This window comes from Coturnix japonica, chromosome 1 (genome assembly GCF_054131305.1).
Source record: "Coturnix japonica strain WE chromosome 1, WE-NBRP24, whole genome shotgun sequence".
In the NCBI taxonomy this organism is placed as follows: domain Eukaryota; kingdom Metazoa; phylum Chordata; class Aves; order Galliformes; family Phasianidae; genus Coturnix; species Coturnix japonica.
The window spans coordinates 172,456,706-172,475,253 of NC_140663.1; the positions used below are offsets into that span (position 1 = coordinate 172,456,706).

An 18,548-nucleotide genomic window follows, 5' to 3' on the forward strand; every position below is an offset into this window, starting at 1 on the left:
ACTTGGACAAAATTAAATCAATCTGGTGTGAAAAGATACTAAAAAGCAATTCTACATCAACTATTAAAAATATTCCTCACAGTGATGATTACTAATAACTAGAACTTGTGTTTTAAGTTTTGCTACTCAGCAATGGTTCATAATGCTTGACTTATTTAAGTCAACAGCAAAAATTTGACCACTGCAATGATTTAAGAATTATTTTTTTCTGTGAGTTGCTGTTCTTCAGGAAAGTTACCTAGCAATACATTTAAATAGATTGCGACTTTTTGAGAAGTAACCAAAGCAACCACTGAAATGTCATGTGATTGGGAATGAAATTTCCTTGACACACTATGACATGGAAGTGTGAACCTACTCATGGTTAAATGTTGACATGTTTGCACTTAAGTTATCCAAACTCCAACAAAATCAATGTAATTTTCCTTCCTTTGTGGAACTCTGCTGCCTAACCTTGCCTTTGTCAAAATAGGAAACTCTACCCTTGTTGCATTATGCAAAATTGTATACATACATACATATATATATATATATATATATACACACATATATATATAAAAGATGAAGAAAAGAAACATGCTGAAAAACTCCAGTGGTAGCTTGAGTCCTGAATTTTTGCTTCCAAAGAACAATCCTCCAGTACACAAAACACCATCTGCTAAACCATAGAATACATATGGAAATGCTCATTGAATGATGACTACAAGCAGCATCTGGGAAACCAGATAAATCCATTAGGAAGAATATACTAGAATTTAGATCTGACAGGAGTAAATTGCCCTCTTTGCACACTTTCCATTCTAATTGCTGTGCATACCAACCATCCACTTCAGCCTCAAGATTCTATATAACACCTCAGATTTCAAAGACAATCATGAATTTGCAAATGGGGGAAATAAAAAACAAAACAAGACAAAACAAAAGTTTTGGATATCTTTGTAAAATTGGACATTTTATGCTGTAATTGAAGTAGTAGAATCTACAAAATGATTGTAAAGCTTTGATATGGAAAATTACCAACCTTTACTAATGCTGCTGAGTCAAAAAATGAAAAGTGATTCTCTTCTCTAAGGTGCAGTGACAGTACTAAATGAGTTTTTATACTAGCCGAACCTGTGTGACATCTTCCAGCCAAGCCTGTATAGCCACACAGTTGCAAATACTAAGTCCTCCTGCTTGCAACATTTTGGATCCTGAATCATTGGATCCTGAACAGGCTGATTCTTGATTACAGTTTGTGCAATGTTCATCAGCTCAGCAACTGAACTGAACAGAACACATATTGCTGACTATAGCCAAGTCAACTGTCAGTTTGTGCATTTATTGCAAACAGGCTGGTTTGATAAATCATCCAAGCTAATTCATCTGGAGACAGCTCAGGCTTATCTGCAGTCCTGCATCAAACCGTGAAGATGCATCCTCTGCTAGCAGGTAACAACAAGTGGTGCTTTCAGTACTGTGTAGTCCCCTAAGGAAGTATCAGTGCATTTCAAGTGTGCATTCTGATACATCCTTTTTCCACAGTGTAACACACGATTTTCACTGGAACAGGTTGCCCAGGGAGGTCGTGGATGCCCCAGCCCTGGAGGCATTCATGGCCAGGCTGGATATGGCTCTGGGCAGCCTGGTCTAGTGGTTAGTGGCCCTGCATATGGCAGGAGGGTTGAAACTAGATGATCATTATCGTCTTTTTCAACCCAGGCCATTCTATGATTCTATGATTCTATGGTTCTATGGTTCTATGGTTCTATGGTTCTATGGTTCTATGGTTCTATGGTTCTATGATCCTATGTTGTTTTCAGGCTGCTTTAAGGAAAGTTTATCTTTAGGACAAAGTTTCTGCTATTCAGAATCCAGATTTGCTAGAAATCATTGAAATCAAATGGAAAGTAATTTGTGGTCTTTGGGGCCATATATAATAATGTAATCTCAGTCTGTAGAGTTATCTTCTTTTTCTGGCTCCCCACTTTACCTCTTCAGTGATTTCAACACCATAAAAGCAAGTATATAATGATCCTCAAAAGATACTGCAATCAACTCAAATTATCGGTGCAATTAACCACTTTCCTTGTGGAATGTGGAAAAATAAATTCTCTTGGCATCTTCCTTGGGACTGTGATGTATCTAGTCTAGTATATCCTTAACAATATAGAAATTTTAATTTTTAATTCAGATGAGATTTTTCACTCCTTCCCTTTCTTACTTAAAAATGTATTTTAATATATTGTCATTTCCATTCAGTTTGCTTTTTAGGCAGTAATAATTCCATGCATTGCGAGAAGAAATTTAGTTAAGCTGTTTGCCTTTAGTGCTATTCTTTAAAAATCCTTCTGAAGAATAAACTCATTAAGATCTTAAAACATTAGTAAATTTTACATGCATATTTACAATGACAATTTAGCTAAATTTAGGTCCAGTCCAAAAAGGTCAATTGCATAACTAAACTGCCACAAAATTCAAGGATGTGTAGAGCTTGTAACCCTTGCTTGTAAGCAATGTACATTTTTTCCTTTGCTTCCTTAGAGAACTCAGAAAAAAATAAACCAAGAAAAAATTCTTGAGTGTTTTCCAGTGACTTCTTAATTAATTTTAATCCTAATGTAGGGAAGGTTGGATTTAATAATCTCTTGAGGTCCCTTCCACCCTCTGCAATTCTATGATTCTGTGATTCTGAACCTGAATTTATAGCACAAATATTAAAGCTCTGAAGTCATATTTAAACACTGCATGGGTACATCATTAGAAGCTAAGAACAGAATTAAAAAAAAACCAAACATTTTCAAGTAATCACCAGATTATTTTGTTGGCCTAACATGTAGTAAGTCCCATAACCCAAGAAATAACTTTAAAATAGCTTTAAAGTAGCTTTAAAATATTCTTCCTGAAGGGCTGTGGCACTCTTCCTCACACCATGTAGTGCAGTGAGAAAAAACAGACACAAGTCAGCTGGAGTAAATTACTTTAACTGGAATTAAAAATGGCCTGGCAAAGTTTTCCACCAGGTGCATACTCAATCTACTTTCCATTTGAGAGGTGAAGAGAAGGAAAATTCAATATACAAAAGGGGAAATGGAGCAGAAGTGCCATGACACCAAGTTGGCAGGTATGGCCTGGGGGTAGGAAGGCCCTACACAGGGATCACTACAGGATAGATAGTTGGGCTGAGGTCAATGGGATGGCCAATGGGATGAAATTCAACATGATCAAGTGCCAGGTCCTACACTTTGGCCACAACAACCTTAGGCAATTCTACAGGTTTGGGGCAGAGCAGCTGGAAGACTGGGCAGAGGAAAAGGAACTGGGAGTGTAGGTCAATGAACGGCCAAACATAATGGCATCCTGGCTTGAATGAGAAATTGTGTTGCTAGAAGGATTAAGGAAGTGATCATCCCTCTATACTTAGCACTATTGAGGACGCTCCTTGCGTGCAGTGTTCCCTTTGGGCCCCTCTCTGCAAGAAAGACATCAAGGCTCTGCAGTGTGTTCAGAGAAGGGCATCAAAGCTGTGAGGGGTCTGAAGCACAAGTCTTAAGAGGAATGGCTGAGGGAACGGATTATTTATTCTGGAGGAGTCTCAGGGGAAACCTTATTACTCTCTACAACTACCTGAGATTGTGGCAAGTTGGGGGTTGGCTTCTTCTGCTACGAAACTACAAGATAGGACTAGAGGGAATGGCCTCAAGTTGTGCCAGGGGAGATTCAGATTGGACATTAGGAGAAACTTCTCTGAAAGAGTGGTCAGGCACTGAAACAGGCTGCCCAGGTGGTGGATTCGCTGTCCCTGGAGGCATTCAATAAATGTTTAGATGTTATACTAAGGGACATGGTTTAATAGGAAATGTCGGTTGTTGGTGGACAGTTGTACTGGATGATCTTGAAGGGCTTTTCCAACCTTGATGATTCTGTGATTCTATGACAACCTTATGGAGTTTAAATAGAGATTTTGTCCTGTGTAAACCCATCCTGTATTCACTTAGTAGCTCACATTTCACTTTCAAATGTAATTTAGGTACTTCCAAATCTGTATTTTACGGAAAATCAGTTGCACTTTGACTCATGAGAGCATCTGAAAGCTCATCTAGCATTTTACAACTGGCAATTTTCTCACCAGGATATTGATTCGCTGAGTGATTTTTAAAACTTTGTTCAGCATCTTCCATGTCTCTTAACTACTACAAACATTTAGAGATATATTTAGGTGAAAATGAGTTTAAATCAATACGAAAAAAAAAATAGCACTTGTCTCTACATCAAAAGGAAAGCTTAACTTTAAATAACGGAAGTGTTTATTATAATCTAGTTGGTCTTTAAAAACAACTGGCTAATTTTAATGCATGTACATTAATGCTCTGTGTGGGTAAGTGAAAGTTTAGTCTCCTACAATTTTGGTGTTTCTCTCTGCTATATTCCCAATTGCCGTAAGCCTCCCTATACTAATAATGTTACCAGATGAATAAGGGAACAATGTGCAACATCCCCCAAGGTGCTTTTGAGAGTTTCAGTCCAGCTAAAATTTAAATAAGCATCTTAAAATTTTTATGGTTATTGTTGTCATTACTTATATCGCACTGAAGTGTCTGCAAACAAATGGTTTCAATTATACAGGCAATATTTTCAAATAACAACAAATGCTTTTTGGAAACAGGAAATGCACAGTAAATATTTCTGCGCAAGTCTGAGAAACATATAAACACTTGATTACTTTTTTTTTTTCTAATGGTGATTTATATCCATTTAAAAATAATTAAATGTCAGAAGAACCTGTTCTCACTGTTTTAGCCCTTAACTACTGAGATTTTCCCCTTAAGCACAGCAAGTAAATTTTGTTCTCATAAAGGTACAATTACATTCAGATAGTGGGAAAACATGTAGAAATTTTACACTAGAACAAGGTGATGGATCCCTTCATGTCAAGAGTTTTTATAGTCTGCATTTCTGTGTTTCTGACTATTCCATTAACTAGTATTATATGATTCTGGGTAGGAAAAGGTAAAGCACTGTGGAATCACTGACTACAAGAGATGAGGATTGAGCTTAAACAGCTTATTCTGTTTTATTACATCTTCAGAACAGGGGCCAAGAATGGACTTCTAGTATTGGCCATGCACAGAATCAGCAAGGACTGCTACCTCCTAATTTCTGTTTCATAAGCGCATTTTAGACATCCCTCCACTCCAATTCAGAACTTATTTAACTCGGAAAACCAACAGTAATGGACATATTTGCAAAAATCTACATGCACACTATAAGTAAACAATAATAATAGTGACAATTAGATAGAAAATAATTTGAAAACCTGATTCAGCAATACACTACTCCAGTGGGATAACTGCAGTGTAAAACAAGACTAGCATAGGGCTGAAGGAAGGGTCATTACTGCTGTTATAATTCTGTCACATTTTCATGACAAATTACACCAATGTAATTAGAGGTCCCACCTGCTTTGAACCATGCTTCCTATCACTACATTTGGTACTAATGATCATACTTGTTTATGCAGTATAAAAAATCATGACTACCTGCACCTGCTGGAAATACATTTTAACTGATGGTTGCTGGGTTCTGTGGATGTGTGCCATGTATTTCACAACTGGACAAATTTGAAGGAAAGGTGATAGTTGCCAAGGGTCATGTGACCTGCCAGAAGTGCAGATAAATTTTTGTTTTCAGCTCTCTGCTCTAATCAGCAAGCTTTCTTACTCTTTTTTTTTTGTGTAGATGTAACCTTGGAAATTGTTCTTACTCCAGCAAGTACTGCATAGGCAGCCACGGGGTAGCATTATTTACCCTTTCTCCACAGTCATATTTCATTTCTAAGCTTGAAGAAATCTCTCTTGGGGTAAAAAGAGTAATTTGTTCTCCAGGTTAAATCTATTCCTGGCTTCTCTGATGAGCTGGGAGTCTAGGACTTGCTATGACATACGGAGTGATGATTTTTATGATGCAGAAACTTGTCCACAGGAATGAAACTGAAATCTCCAAACTCATTTCTCACACTGGCCTTTAGACAGTTGCCAGGTAATAAGGTAATAATTGCTATTAAGTTTCAGCACTCTGGACAAGATTTGAATTTTGAATGGCTCCAACTTGCTTTTGTAGCACCCTCGTGCTGTGGGACACTGTCATATACTTGCCATCTGTTCTGAATATACCCAAACCTGATAATGGAACCAATATTAAAAATGTGGGTTTAAATTTCTCCTGATATTCTGATGCATCTCAGTGAACATCATGTGCGGACCTCGGGTGCTCTATCTTGATGGAAGAACTGTTTCAAAGGGACTTTAGAATACATTCATAGACCAGAACATGTTTTAAGCAACATAATTGTGTGGTAGACTTAGTTATAAATGGACTGCTTGGATTTTTGTGAGATGATCTGAAGCATCATCAGACTATCCCTGGATTGTGTTCAAGACCAGGCTGGATGAGGCCCTGGGCAATGCTGCCAACTGCAGGGGGGTTGGAACTAAATGATCTTTAAGACCCCTTCCAACCCAAGCTATTCCATGAGTGTGATAAAGAGAAACTGGTAACCAGTGTCAGGTGAAACAGACATCAGGAAAAATTTCAATTGCAAGGGTCATAGTTTACCTCAGCCTCCCCACACTGAGTGACTGACTGCATTGGCCAAAACTCAAGCAAGAACCAGCCAAAAGTGACTTGATATCTCTGTAAACTTTCTGATTCCAGCCTTTATCATTAATCTAAATATGGCATAGGATAGGTACTCCAAAGTTCAGGATTTTTTGCTTTGTCTTTTTCAGAGACTGAATTTCAGAGCTTTCTTATAGGACTGAAAAGGAAGGAGACATCTTCCTCCTTAGTTCCCAAATGTCTCTTTGTGAGTATGTCTGTAAACATGACAGCAAGAAAATTTTAATACTGGTGACTTAGATCAACTCTCTTGACCTGCTGGTGATACTTTGGCTAATACAGCCAAGAATATCGTTAGACTTAGGCTATTTCCACTGTACAGAATATTTCCCAAATGAGAGAAGAGAAAAAAACTTATTTTTCCTTTAAACAAACAAACAAACAAACAAACAAAAACAAAACCAAACCAAAACAAAAACCCCAAACTTCTGTGTATTGATATTAGTTACTTCTGTGTATTGATATTAGTTATCCTTCTCAATATAACTGAGTAAGAAGATTACTGATAGTTAAAGTAGGGCAAATAGAAATAAGTGATTTGCTCAAGTAAACATATTTAGTCATCAGCACAACTGGAAATAAACCCCAGCAGCTCTAACCTGAAGCATTCCATCTTAACCTGAAAAGCTCCTGTAACTTTACATAATTAAACACTTGAACTGTAGTGATTTTGTGCCTCTACAGATTAAGTTTCTCCTGTAATCATCTCTCTCAGATTTCTAAAGGTGCATCTTCCTAATCGTTTTAATTAATAGTGTCCAAAATAGAAATCTCCTCATTAAATTAAAAGGAAAGGGCATAAGAGAGTCTATAGGAGTGTTAGTGCTTATTAAGGTCAGAGATTCATCCATGCAAAATAACTTGAAAACTGAGGCTGAGGCTTCATCATTTTTCTTTCATAAGCAACAACAGTTATGAGTGGATCATTTATTTAAAAAAACACTTGATTCAGGATTTAAAAAAAAAAAAAAAAAGTAAGCAATTGTTACTATGGAGTGTTTTAAAATTGTTAAATAAATGTAATAGGGGATAATCACAATACATTTTTACTATTTACAAAAGATCCTAAATAATTTATGTGTCTCAGGAGTTTGATTCCCCTGCAGGGACAACCTACAACAAGATATTTCATGCTGGTTTTAGATGGTTGATCAAAACAGTGTATGCTGATTTTGTTTTGCCTTATTGCAAAAAACTATACAATACTGAAATTCTGGAGTTGCATTCCGAAGCAGCCCAGCCCAGGCAAGCCTAACACACATGTAGCTTTGTGCACCTTGTCAACCACTGCAACATATGTGAATCAAGATCTTATTTTTGGAAATGTCTAGGTGTTCCAGAGTTCAGGAGGTACTGAATTTGTAAGGATGTTGTTTGAGGAGTTAAGACCATAGCACTAAAATAACTAACTCTCACTAAATCAGCAACAACAGGATGCTTTAGTGCCCATCGGTGCGAAGAGCAGTACCCAAGCCAGGCACTGGGGTGCCCATTTTAATATCTTAAATTGCTTTGGGGCTGATATATGCTCTGTACCTCTGAATATCTAAACAGGAGTCTTAAAGTCATATTAGCCACTTCGTGGTTTCACCGAGAGGCTTATCTTACACATTTACATTTCATTTTCTAACCCTATTTCTCCTTCGTGACTACAGGATGACTTTGCTTCCACTGACTGTGTAAGAGGCAGATCCATCTAGATGTTGATTGCATGATATTAATAGGAAAAAATACCAATCTGCTAAAATTCTTATATTAAATATTTAAAATCATTTGCCCAAAGAGACTCACTTTCAAATTTGTAATTGAATTTTTCTAACAAGTAGATGAATCTGACTAAAACAAGAAAAATTTTAAATTTAAGAACTTGGTCGTGTTTATGAGGAGCAAGCTGAAGACTGGATTTCTTAATCTCTATCCTTTTTACTGCCTCCTTGATAGATTTCATCTTCAGGTTGTCAGGCATTTCAGAAAGCTCGGAATATGGCTAGATGTGCTTGGGGAGATATAATTCCCATATTAAACACATGGGATTGAAAACGGGATGATGAGTACTCCTCTATGATATGAGTTTCAGTAATGATGACAAGAGCCTCCCTGGAAGGTAGGCACTCACAAGTGCAGCTATATGCATCATTTTGACAGTAAGCTTATTTGCAGTGGGCTGCTGTGTTGGGCTTACATGGCAAGGTTTTGGTAGAGGGGGGCTGAGGCTCCAAAAGGGACCTGCTGCATGTCAGTGCCAAAAGAGGGCGGGAGGTGCTCTAGGCACACAGCAGCAGTTCTATGTGGCCCAGGAGAGGCCCACTGTGGAGCAGCCTGTCCCCCTGCATTTCCCATTGTTCCAGTCTGCTACCAAGAAGCAATAAAATACATTAATATCCCTATTCTAAGCGTCCCTATGCTACGTCTGTTTTGCCCATGGCAGTAATTGGTGAGTGAACTCAACCCATGAGCTTCACGTTTGTTATATTCTATTCCCTCGTTCTGGGCAGGCTCCAGATACCAATATTATTCTCTTTCCCTAGTTCTCAATGGTGAAAAAGTAGTGGATTTCCAAGAAGTGATGGCATGAATTCATCAGATACCTTAAAATCATTCACTGTGCTATTATGTAGTAACACAAACCGCTGTTAATAAGAGAATAACTGTCATAGATAGCATTAGTTTTCAGAGAAGCTCTGTGTGATCACTATTTAGATTCTGCAAATCAGTGTCAGTCAGAACTGATCCTGGCTTCAAGAAACTAATCGTGGTTCTAAAAGTAAGCCAAATATTTTCAATCCAGTCACCCAAGCCCCATGGATAGGATCTGAACATCCAAAAAAGGCATACTTAAGATGAATAAAATTTTCCCACATTTTTATTTTCCGGGGATGTTGTCTAGATTTCTCCCATGACTAGAAAGCATGGGTCCTTCCATTACATGCATTAAAAAAAATATTGATTCCATCACACCATTTCACGATCAAAAGCCTAAGAGAAAAGTAAATATCTATGGGAAAAAAACAACAACAACAACAACAACAAAACAAACACAAATCAATATTGGAGCTGGCTTTTAGCAAAAACTGTGCTGGTAACTTGAGTGCCAAGAGGATATCGCTGAAGACAGGGAAGTCAATTCTGGACAGAATTGAAGTTTGTCTTGTGAATGCAATGCGGTTCTCAGCACTTTTTCTTAACTAATGCAGCATTTTGTTTTACACAGTGTAGAAACAATGTCTGTAGAAATGCTGTTAGCCTCTGAGCTGCATTTTTTATTTTGTCTAACAGTAACCAAATTATACACACAACTGTCATAGAATCATAGAATCACTCAGGTTAGAAAAGACCTTGGAGATCACTGAGACCAACCACAACCTGAACATAGTACCCTAAATAACAACCCTCCACTAAATCTTGTCCCTGAGCACCACATCCAAACGTTTTTTAAACACATCCAGGGATGGTGACCCAACCACCCCCCTGGGTAGCCTATTCCAGTGCTTAGCAACCCTTCCTGTAAAGAAGTTATCCAACCTTAACTTACCCTGATGCAACTTGGGGCCATTTCCCTTTATCCTGTCACCAGTGAGAAGAGACCAACCCAGCTCACACTCTAAGCACCTTTCAGATATTGGAAGAGAGCAATAAAGTCAGCCTCAGCCTCCTTTTCCCTAGACTAAACAGCCCCAGCTCCTTCAGTCTCTCCCCATAGAGCATATTCTCCAAGCCCTTCACAAGCCTCATTGCCCTTCTTTGGATCTGCTCCAGTACCTCTATGTCCCTTCTATACTAAGGTGCCCCAAACTGAACACAGTACCCAAGGTGAGGCCTCACCAATGCCGAGTACAGAGGCAGGATGACTTCCCTGGTGCTGCTCACCACACCATTCCTGATAAAAGCCAGGATGCCATTGGCCTTCTTGGCCACCTGGGCACACTGCTGGCTCATATTCAGCTGACTGTCCACCAGTAATGATAATAATGACAGAGGACAGAATATGAATTTCCTCCTCCATTCACACTTGCTTCTGTCAGAGGAAAATTTACTGCTCCAAAATTCTCTCTCTACTTCTGCCTTCAATGGGACATATTTTCAGTTGTACATCAACATAGCACTGTTGATGTCAGTTCACATTAACTGATCAAAACCAAACTACTTTCATCCTAAAATTGGAGTATATTTTTCTAGACTGCTAAGTTACACGGAGACCCAGACAGATCACCATAAAAGCAAAGGTTATAAACTCAAATTTATTATAGACAAATAAAGCTTTGGCCTATGAATTCTCTTTGCCTATTAAGTTAATGAGCCTTGACAAAGTGATCATCTGAGGAGTGGCTGACAAATTATCTGGAGCAGTAATTTGAAAGGAGTTGGCTGGCTTACAAGCATTTCAGGTGGGAGAACAAGACATCATGTTCCTCTTTCTCTGGAAGAGTTATTTGTCAAACCAAATGATTTGAAGTTCACCAGCAGATTCTCAGTACTGGAACACAGAGATATGACAATGACTGCAGTTACCAAAACAAGCAAACAGTCCCTGCAACTTCCTCCATAAGCCTAGGGCTGACAAATTCTAATGAAAAACTATTTCAAGGAAGCCTGTAAGAAGACCAAGAACTCTTCATGTCTGACTGGAGAACAAGGAAGCAAATAAACTGGAGAAACATGGAGGAATTCAGGCAGAAAAATGGAGACTTATCAAGATATTTGGGCAATATTTGGAGACTTTTTTTTGTACCACAGTTTTAATAGTCATAGTAGTAGCACAGCTGCAGATTTAGAAGAATGTCTTTGTATAGATTGGTTTTTCCAAGTATTCAACACAACACATCCCTTAGACAACAGTACTTTTCTGATTTAGGGCTGTTAACAATGAACACAATGAAAAATAGCCACTTCTATTAGGTTTAAAATGAGCTTAATACTTCCCTACTATACAGTGCCCAAATGTAAATACTGAGTCTGTTTTGGAGACTGGATTAGGGTGTATGTCATAATGCTGTCTGATTCCTCACTAGAGGCATCTTGGTGAAAAATATTTCAAATGGCTTCCTCCATGGTCAATTATTCAAAGAGTCCAGGAGAAAAGATGACAGCGTTTGCGAATATCAGAAATGGTCATATTTTCCATCTAAATGTAATTGCACAGTGGGAAGGAAGAATAAATGATAGCAATCAGTCGCCTCTGTCACAGCATGCAGCAAAGCATATTGCAGAGCATTAAACCATGCGTTGTGTCTTTTCTCATCTTTTTGTTATCTCTCTGCAGTTTTTGTTGGAACTCTGAAACTGGTTAAATGTACAGGGAACAGGGCTTAGTTTTATGTTAAACTGGATGATGAGAAATAAAACCTTGTTATTAAAGAGAACTGTTAGCTGACATTTGAACAAACCCCTGTTTTTTAAGTCATTATGTCAGATCATCAAATATCTGATGACCAAATGAGTGCTCAATCACAGAACAAAATAAAAGGATGCTGAGAATTCCTGGCAGCACAAATGGCCCAGTTCTAAGAGCTCTCAAAGTCTCCACTGATTATTGGCATCTGAGTAGGTGGTTGGTACCTTTTAAGAAATTCAGCTGTTTTCCCCACGCTAACCCCATAGACCCAATAGTCCTAACTGTAGAGATAACTTACTGAGCAATGGATTGCACCTGTCTATGGTTAAGAAGCTCCATTTACATGGCAACAAATTCCCCTAGAAGCCACTAGTTCCATTTTTGAGTTCAGGTAGTTTTTTTTTTTCTCTTTAAAATGACCACTGTTGATTAAGGAATACTTCTGTAATGATCTCTTCTGTTGTCTGTCTCTAAACGCATAGAAGCATTATAATATTACAGGCAAATTATTTGTTTTCCTAAAGACCCCAAGTCATTTTACTACTTTTTGACTAGTTACTTCCTTCAAGACAGTACCTACATTCAGGTATTGTGGACATATCTAACAGTGCTTAGCACCTTTATAAAATGTTTTCCTAATCAGTGTTTTTCAACTACATTTGCACCGGTCTCAACAGCTGAACTAATCACTTAGTGCCGTGATTAAGCATCTTGTTATGAATTCTAGAAGCCACACAGTTTTCATCATAAGAAACCAACAGCTTCTGTATAGTCCTACCACATCTGCTGCATTCTTCACTTGCAAGACTTATAAGGTTTTTTAATTTTTCTCTCTATTTTGTAGTACTGCAATGCCTTTCACAGATGTTCCTCTAATCTCCAGGGTTTCTTTCCTGTTATTGTATCGTGCATTAATTTATCATTTTACTTTCCTCTTACAAACTTACAGTCTCTTCTTCCTGTGGTTCCTTTTCTTTGAAAAGTGGTTTGTTTGTTTGTTTGCTTTTGTGGTAAAGGTCTATGATCAAAGTTTCAAATACAATTGTTTTTTCTTCTGCTGTAGAATATACAAGATGGTTGTTTTTTTCCATTTATTATCCTGACAAAGGTAGCACACAATACCTACTTGAAAACTTGTGCCTAACTCTGGTCTCTTAGATCCTGATTGTAAATAGTCTGTTACTACACTAATAAGCTACAGAAGAATACCTGGCTAAATTATACTAGGTTACAGTTTTGAACAGTGTAATATATTCCTTAACTTATTTCTTAACCTTTTTCTTGGAGGTAATCACTGACTATTTTATAGCTATATAGCTATGTCTTCCATTTCTTCAACTATGGAAATGTCAATTATTGTACGTTTTATTCATTGTCTTCTAAGAGCCCAGCTAGCCTATGGATTGCTAAATTTTAAATATGCTTTCAGCTATTACTTGGTAAGGTAGGTGGTTATGGGTTTTTTTGCTCATTTTCTTTCAATGGCTTATGCAGCTATTCAGTAAACCCAAAGATAGTCAGTTTAAAAAAAAAAGCAACTATGCACAACACAGAAATAGAATGATTGAATTGCAACTAAATTACTACAGCTTTCAGTGAAGTCTTAGTCATTTTATATAATTACAGAGAAATGTATACTGAATTAAGTTGTAAAATGTGATAGATATGACATAGCCTATTTTAGAGCACCATTCCAATGGATTAAAACATTGCCTGTAATCATCACTGGATTTTGGATGACCAAAATTATATACCAAAGTAGCATATATCTTCCAGTGGTGCAAATGTGAAAGCATGGTTAAAAATAAGCACAAGCTATAGAAAAAGATCTATGGTGAAGGTGCAAACTATGAGATAAACCTAGCGATGTTCATGCACTCTAACAAAGGAGGTGAGGAAGAAGCGCATGCAGTACCTGGTGATCTCAGAGTCAGGGAGCAGGCCTATGTGGTAGTGGGGATAGGGAGCTGTAAGAAGGAAGTTTTTGTCACACTCGACAGGGGAATAGTGCCTAGGAGAAGGTGGTTTATCACACAGTTTGTTCACAGTGCTGTAAACAGGTTCAGGAGGCCTGGTGATACAGAGACAAAAGATCAGGTGCATATTAGTGGCTGAGAACATAAAGAAAAAACAGCAATAAGTTTAAAAGCATGCACAGCAAATCTGTCAAGGTCCTTTCAGTAGGGTTTTTCTGACAAGTAAAGTGTGCTGTTAAAGGAAACATCAGAATTTGAAACACATTTTTACAGCATATGAGCAACTGCTTATACAGATCCAACATAAGCATGGCATAAAATTGGTTTATGGGAAATCTGGTACTGATGGGGGGGGAATACTTTATCTCTGAATTTCAGTGACAATTTTTCCTAAATGCTCTGCTTTCTCTTTCCATTTTTTTTTCCTTTTCTTTTCTTTTCTTTTCTTTTCTTTTCTTTTCTTTTCTTTTCTTTTCTTTTCTTTTCTTTTCTTTTCTTTTCTTTTCTTTCCTTTCCTTTCCTTTCCTTTCCTTTCCTTTCCTTTCCTTTCCTTTCCTTTCCTTTCCTTTCCTTTCCTTTCCTTTCCTTTCCTTTCCTTTCCTTTCCTTTCCTTTCCTTTCCTTTCCTTTCCTTTCCTTTCCTTTCCTTTCCTTTCCTTTCCTTTCCTTTCCTTTCCTTTCCTTTCCTTTCCTTTTCTTTTCTTTCCTTTTCTTTTCTTTTCTTTTCTTTTCTTTTCTTTTCTTTCCTTTTTTTTTTTTTTTAATCTAACAGCTTTTCATGATCTTATTAACTTTGTATAATATTTATGTTATCACTTAGAAGATGATTATTTCCTTTTATTATTATTATTATTTTAATATTACCTTTTATTTTTAGGTATTTTTTCACCAGTAATTTAAGATGAAGTACATATTAATTGTTAAAACACCATTCTCCTGTCCCAGCTTCTTGAAGCTTTACCAGAAGAGGAGTGGTCAAAATGAGCCAAGTCCTAGAACACTGTAGAGATGTTAACAAAGCAAGTAAGCCATTCATTTCACTGGCAGTCAATTCATTTAAAGCAAATTTCATTTGCTCTCTTTACAGATTCAGACTTCAACGTGTGATTATGCACACCACTTTCCAAACAGGTAACCTCATTGACAAAGCTACAGCTATCTCACACTGCTGCTCCAAACCACAGATAGCTGACTGTGAGGTCAGACACAAGGTTTAATGTCCTAAAACTGATAACTGAGAGATCACTTGGTATTTCTCTTCTGCTGTCTAGAGGTCAGCAGCTTGACAGAGGCAATACTTACCATGATTTTCCCAGGGAGCCCATGGGGTAAAGGGGAAGAAGGGAATGCAGTACCAGCCTGGGATCCACAAGAGACCACCAGCAGTTTTCAGAAGAAAATGCACCATGTAATACATTTTCTGCCATGCAACTTCTTCACTTGTTGTGTGGGCCCTGGCAGATACCTCTGGGCCTATTGGCAGAGTGAAACCTGACTCAGAATTTCCTAAGTTTCTGCTCTAAAGAGTGCCAAGATGAAATTGCTGTCATATCTTAGCTTCTGCCAGAAGATCCAGCATATGGCACCGTCTCTGATCACAGCAATACAGCATCAGCCAGATGAAAATCACAACCCTGAAAATGCATAGAGGCCAAGCAGTTAATGAAACTCTTTTGGTTCTTCTGGCTCTACTGTGCATCACATGGGTGTGGTTTGGATGTGACTTTCACAAGTACCAGCATTTATTATGGTTGTGGATGCACTGGCAGATACAGAGAACAAATTTTCCTTTGTTGTTAGTTTCTAGTTTCATCCTTTGGGGGAAAAGGAGTAGCTGCTTCACTGAAAAACTGGTCTCGCTTAATGCTAATAAAATTATTCATAGCAACCTGACATACGTTTTGAGAATTCTCCGTGCCTGACTTTCCCAGGGAAAACTTTACAGTTAAAAGATTGGCAATTCAAGGCTACCAACTATCAAAATAGCACAGTTGTAACTCATTTGGTTATAAAGCATTTTGTCAATCATACAGTACAATCCTTTTAAAAATATACTTACAGCAGCAATTATTTTTTCTCAGTATATTTTACACTTGCCTCAGGGGGGTGAATTTAATAATTTATTTACTAAATCAATTGCTGTTTTCAGCACCAAAAATCCACAGGAAAAAAAAAGACCATACTTCTATTATTTATTTTGTTTTAGACTGGTACTTCCTTCTATGCCCTCAAAAAACACTTTTGTTTTTACACAATGTATTAAAGAATAAACACAAATATCAAATATAAATGATACCTACTGTGAAAACTGAAGAAGTATTGCCCCGGTGCAGAATGAAGAATACAACCTGTAAATTTCTCTGAGGCTTAAGACACTAACCAGTCCACAATCAACTTGCTTACTTATTAAAGACAAGTTACTCATCTTTGAGTGGCAGATGACATGAGCGTTGCTGCCCTTTTAATATAGTGTGAGTGCTCAAGCTGCAATTGAGTCAACAGTGAGTGACCATCCAAGCTTGTGCTTAGATACAAATCATGTAATAGTGCTATAGTAATAGATATAAGAAATTGCTACATTAATGAGCAGTTACAAACTGCTTCCAGAAGCAAAATGAAGAGAAACATTCCACATCACTCTAGATACTGAAATCAAACTCCTCCTTTAAACATAAATGCACGTCACTAACAAATATCATCTTGGAACCCAGCAAATTTTAAAATACTTAGTATTTAGTTCTTTGCACCCCTTTCAGTCTTGCTGAATGGAAGGATAACAAAGAATTGGAACAATTCTTTCAAAAGTGACTATGCTGACATTGCTAGTCCTTGTTGCTATAACACAAATGACACTGTGACATAGCTAACAACAGACCATCTGTAATGAGCTGGAGAGAATTCTTGTGGTTAAGGACAGGAATTTGAACTTATCCATTTAATCTTTGGTTGGAACAGGATTCCAGGCATCAGTTAAAACAAGAGTACCCTTATATTAAAGGCCTATAACTGTACAGAGATCGTCATAACCATCTACTTTCCATCAGATGTCATTCTTTGTTGTTGTTAAAACCATGGATAGAACATGTTCCTTAGATAACTTCATCCAGATAGATAGGTTGCTGAATGCTAATTCTGCCAATTGTATAGTTGGACTCTGGATAAACATTGTATTGGAAAAGGAAAAGCAAGTGGTTGAAAAATAATCAGTACACAACATCAAGGGTCAGATCAGCATAAACTTATTTTTGCTCTCAATTTGAATTGGAAATGTGAATTAAGTAGAGTAAAAATAACTCAAAGTTGAGATAAATGGCAGAAAAGCAGAAAATTATTAAACTGTACAGGATAGATGACTGTCCTAGTCACACCAACTTCATTTTATTTAGGCTATTAATCCTTCAAAGTAATACTTGCTGCAGCAGAGTATCTTAAAATCTCCTCCTGACACTTCACTTTCTTCTCTATGCAAACTAGTACTTACCTTCCAGAGCACCTGCCAGAGCAAGACAACAATTCCCACCCCAAAAATAAATAGTAAGAAGACCTCTCAGCTTCATTAAATGATTCTCCTAAAGCAGCATTTCCTCATGTCATTTCTATTTCTACTTGCTGGTAGGAGTAGAAAGAACTTCTGTCCAATAGAATCAGCCCACCTGGTAAATCCTGTCTAACATTTCTTCTTTTCCAGAGCTATGACAGAGACAGATTCTCCTCTCTGAGCATGGGTTAAGGAAAACATAAAAGTCTACTCTTTATAAAGTGTTTCTAATGTGCCATTCTGAAAAAATATATATATGCAAGACCATCTCCAGTTTTCTTGCAGAGTATTGAAAAGCCAAGCTGAACTTAAATATTGAAGTCTGATTTTATCATTCCTCAAGTGAGTTTTAAAGACATGCAGCAGGTCATTTACCATGCCATAACAAACACCTAAAAGATGACTATGTATTCTTTAAGGACTGAATCGCTGCAGTTTATTTGCAATTTCATCACTTCTAGATACAGCAGATACAGCTTCAGAGGTTTGAAATGAATACTAAACAAATGTTGCTATTTTTTAACATGCAATTACTGAAAGCAACAGCTACTGGCTCTACACAGACAGAAATAATTAAGTTAGTATGAGAATCAGGTGTAAAACTACAGAGGAAAAGCATCAAAAAACATTAGCAGAAGCACAGTTTTTCTTGAGCCTCAGCAGATAATTCACTGTCTGGAGAACTGAGCTACTTCATGCCACAAGGTAAGCTTTTAAATGGTAGTTTGAGCAGCAGTAGTAATAAATTGCTTTTCAGCTCCTAAAAGTATGAAAGCTGGGACAGTTAATCAGTATGGACTTTAGCCACAGTGAGGCAAGATCTCTGCTGAAAGGTTTGACTAATTGGCAGAACAGCAAACAGCAACAGAGAGAGGTAGCAGATTGATCTGATAACAGATTTATATATTTATTTCATAAAAGATTGCTTAAGGAGAGAAAATCTTCCTAGTTGTTTGCAGTCTTTTTTTCCCCCTTGTTTGTAACATCACTGCGTTATTATTTCAGGCTGGCTTTACTGCACAACAGACTTTAAAAGAAAATGTCCT

General features: G+C 37.4%; 1 protein-coding gene across 50 annotated transcripts in view; it reads right to left on the minus strand.

Annotated features, from left to right (window-relative positions):
* DLG2 (discs large MAGUK scaffold protein 2) overlaps positions 1–18,548 on the minus strand; it is a 959,079-nt gene that overhangs the window by 230,595 nt on the left and 709,936 nt on the right. For 30 of the 50 annotated variants that reach the window (XR_014942266.1, XM_085536514.1, XM_032442240.2 and 27 more), the window contains one exon: positions 13,905–14,060. The exons of the other annotated variants lie outside the window; for them this stretch is intronic. Coding sequence is in view for 29 of the 30 variants with exons in the window: in XM_085536514.1 (XP_085392640.1) it covers positions 13,905–14,060 (156 nt within the window). In the remaining variant the exon portion in view is untranslated. The remainder of the gene's footprint in view (positions 1–13,904; positions 14,061–18,548) is intronic. 50 annotated transcript variants of the gene reach the window in all.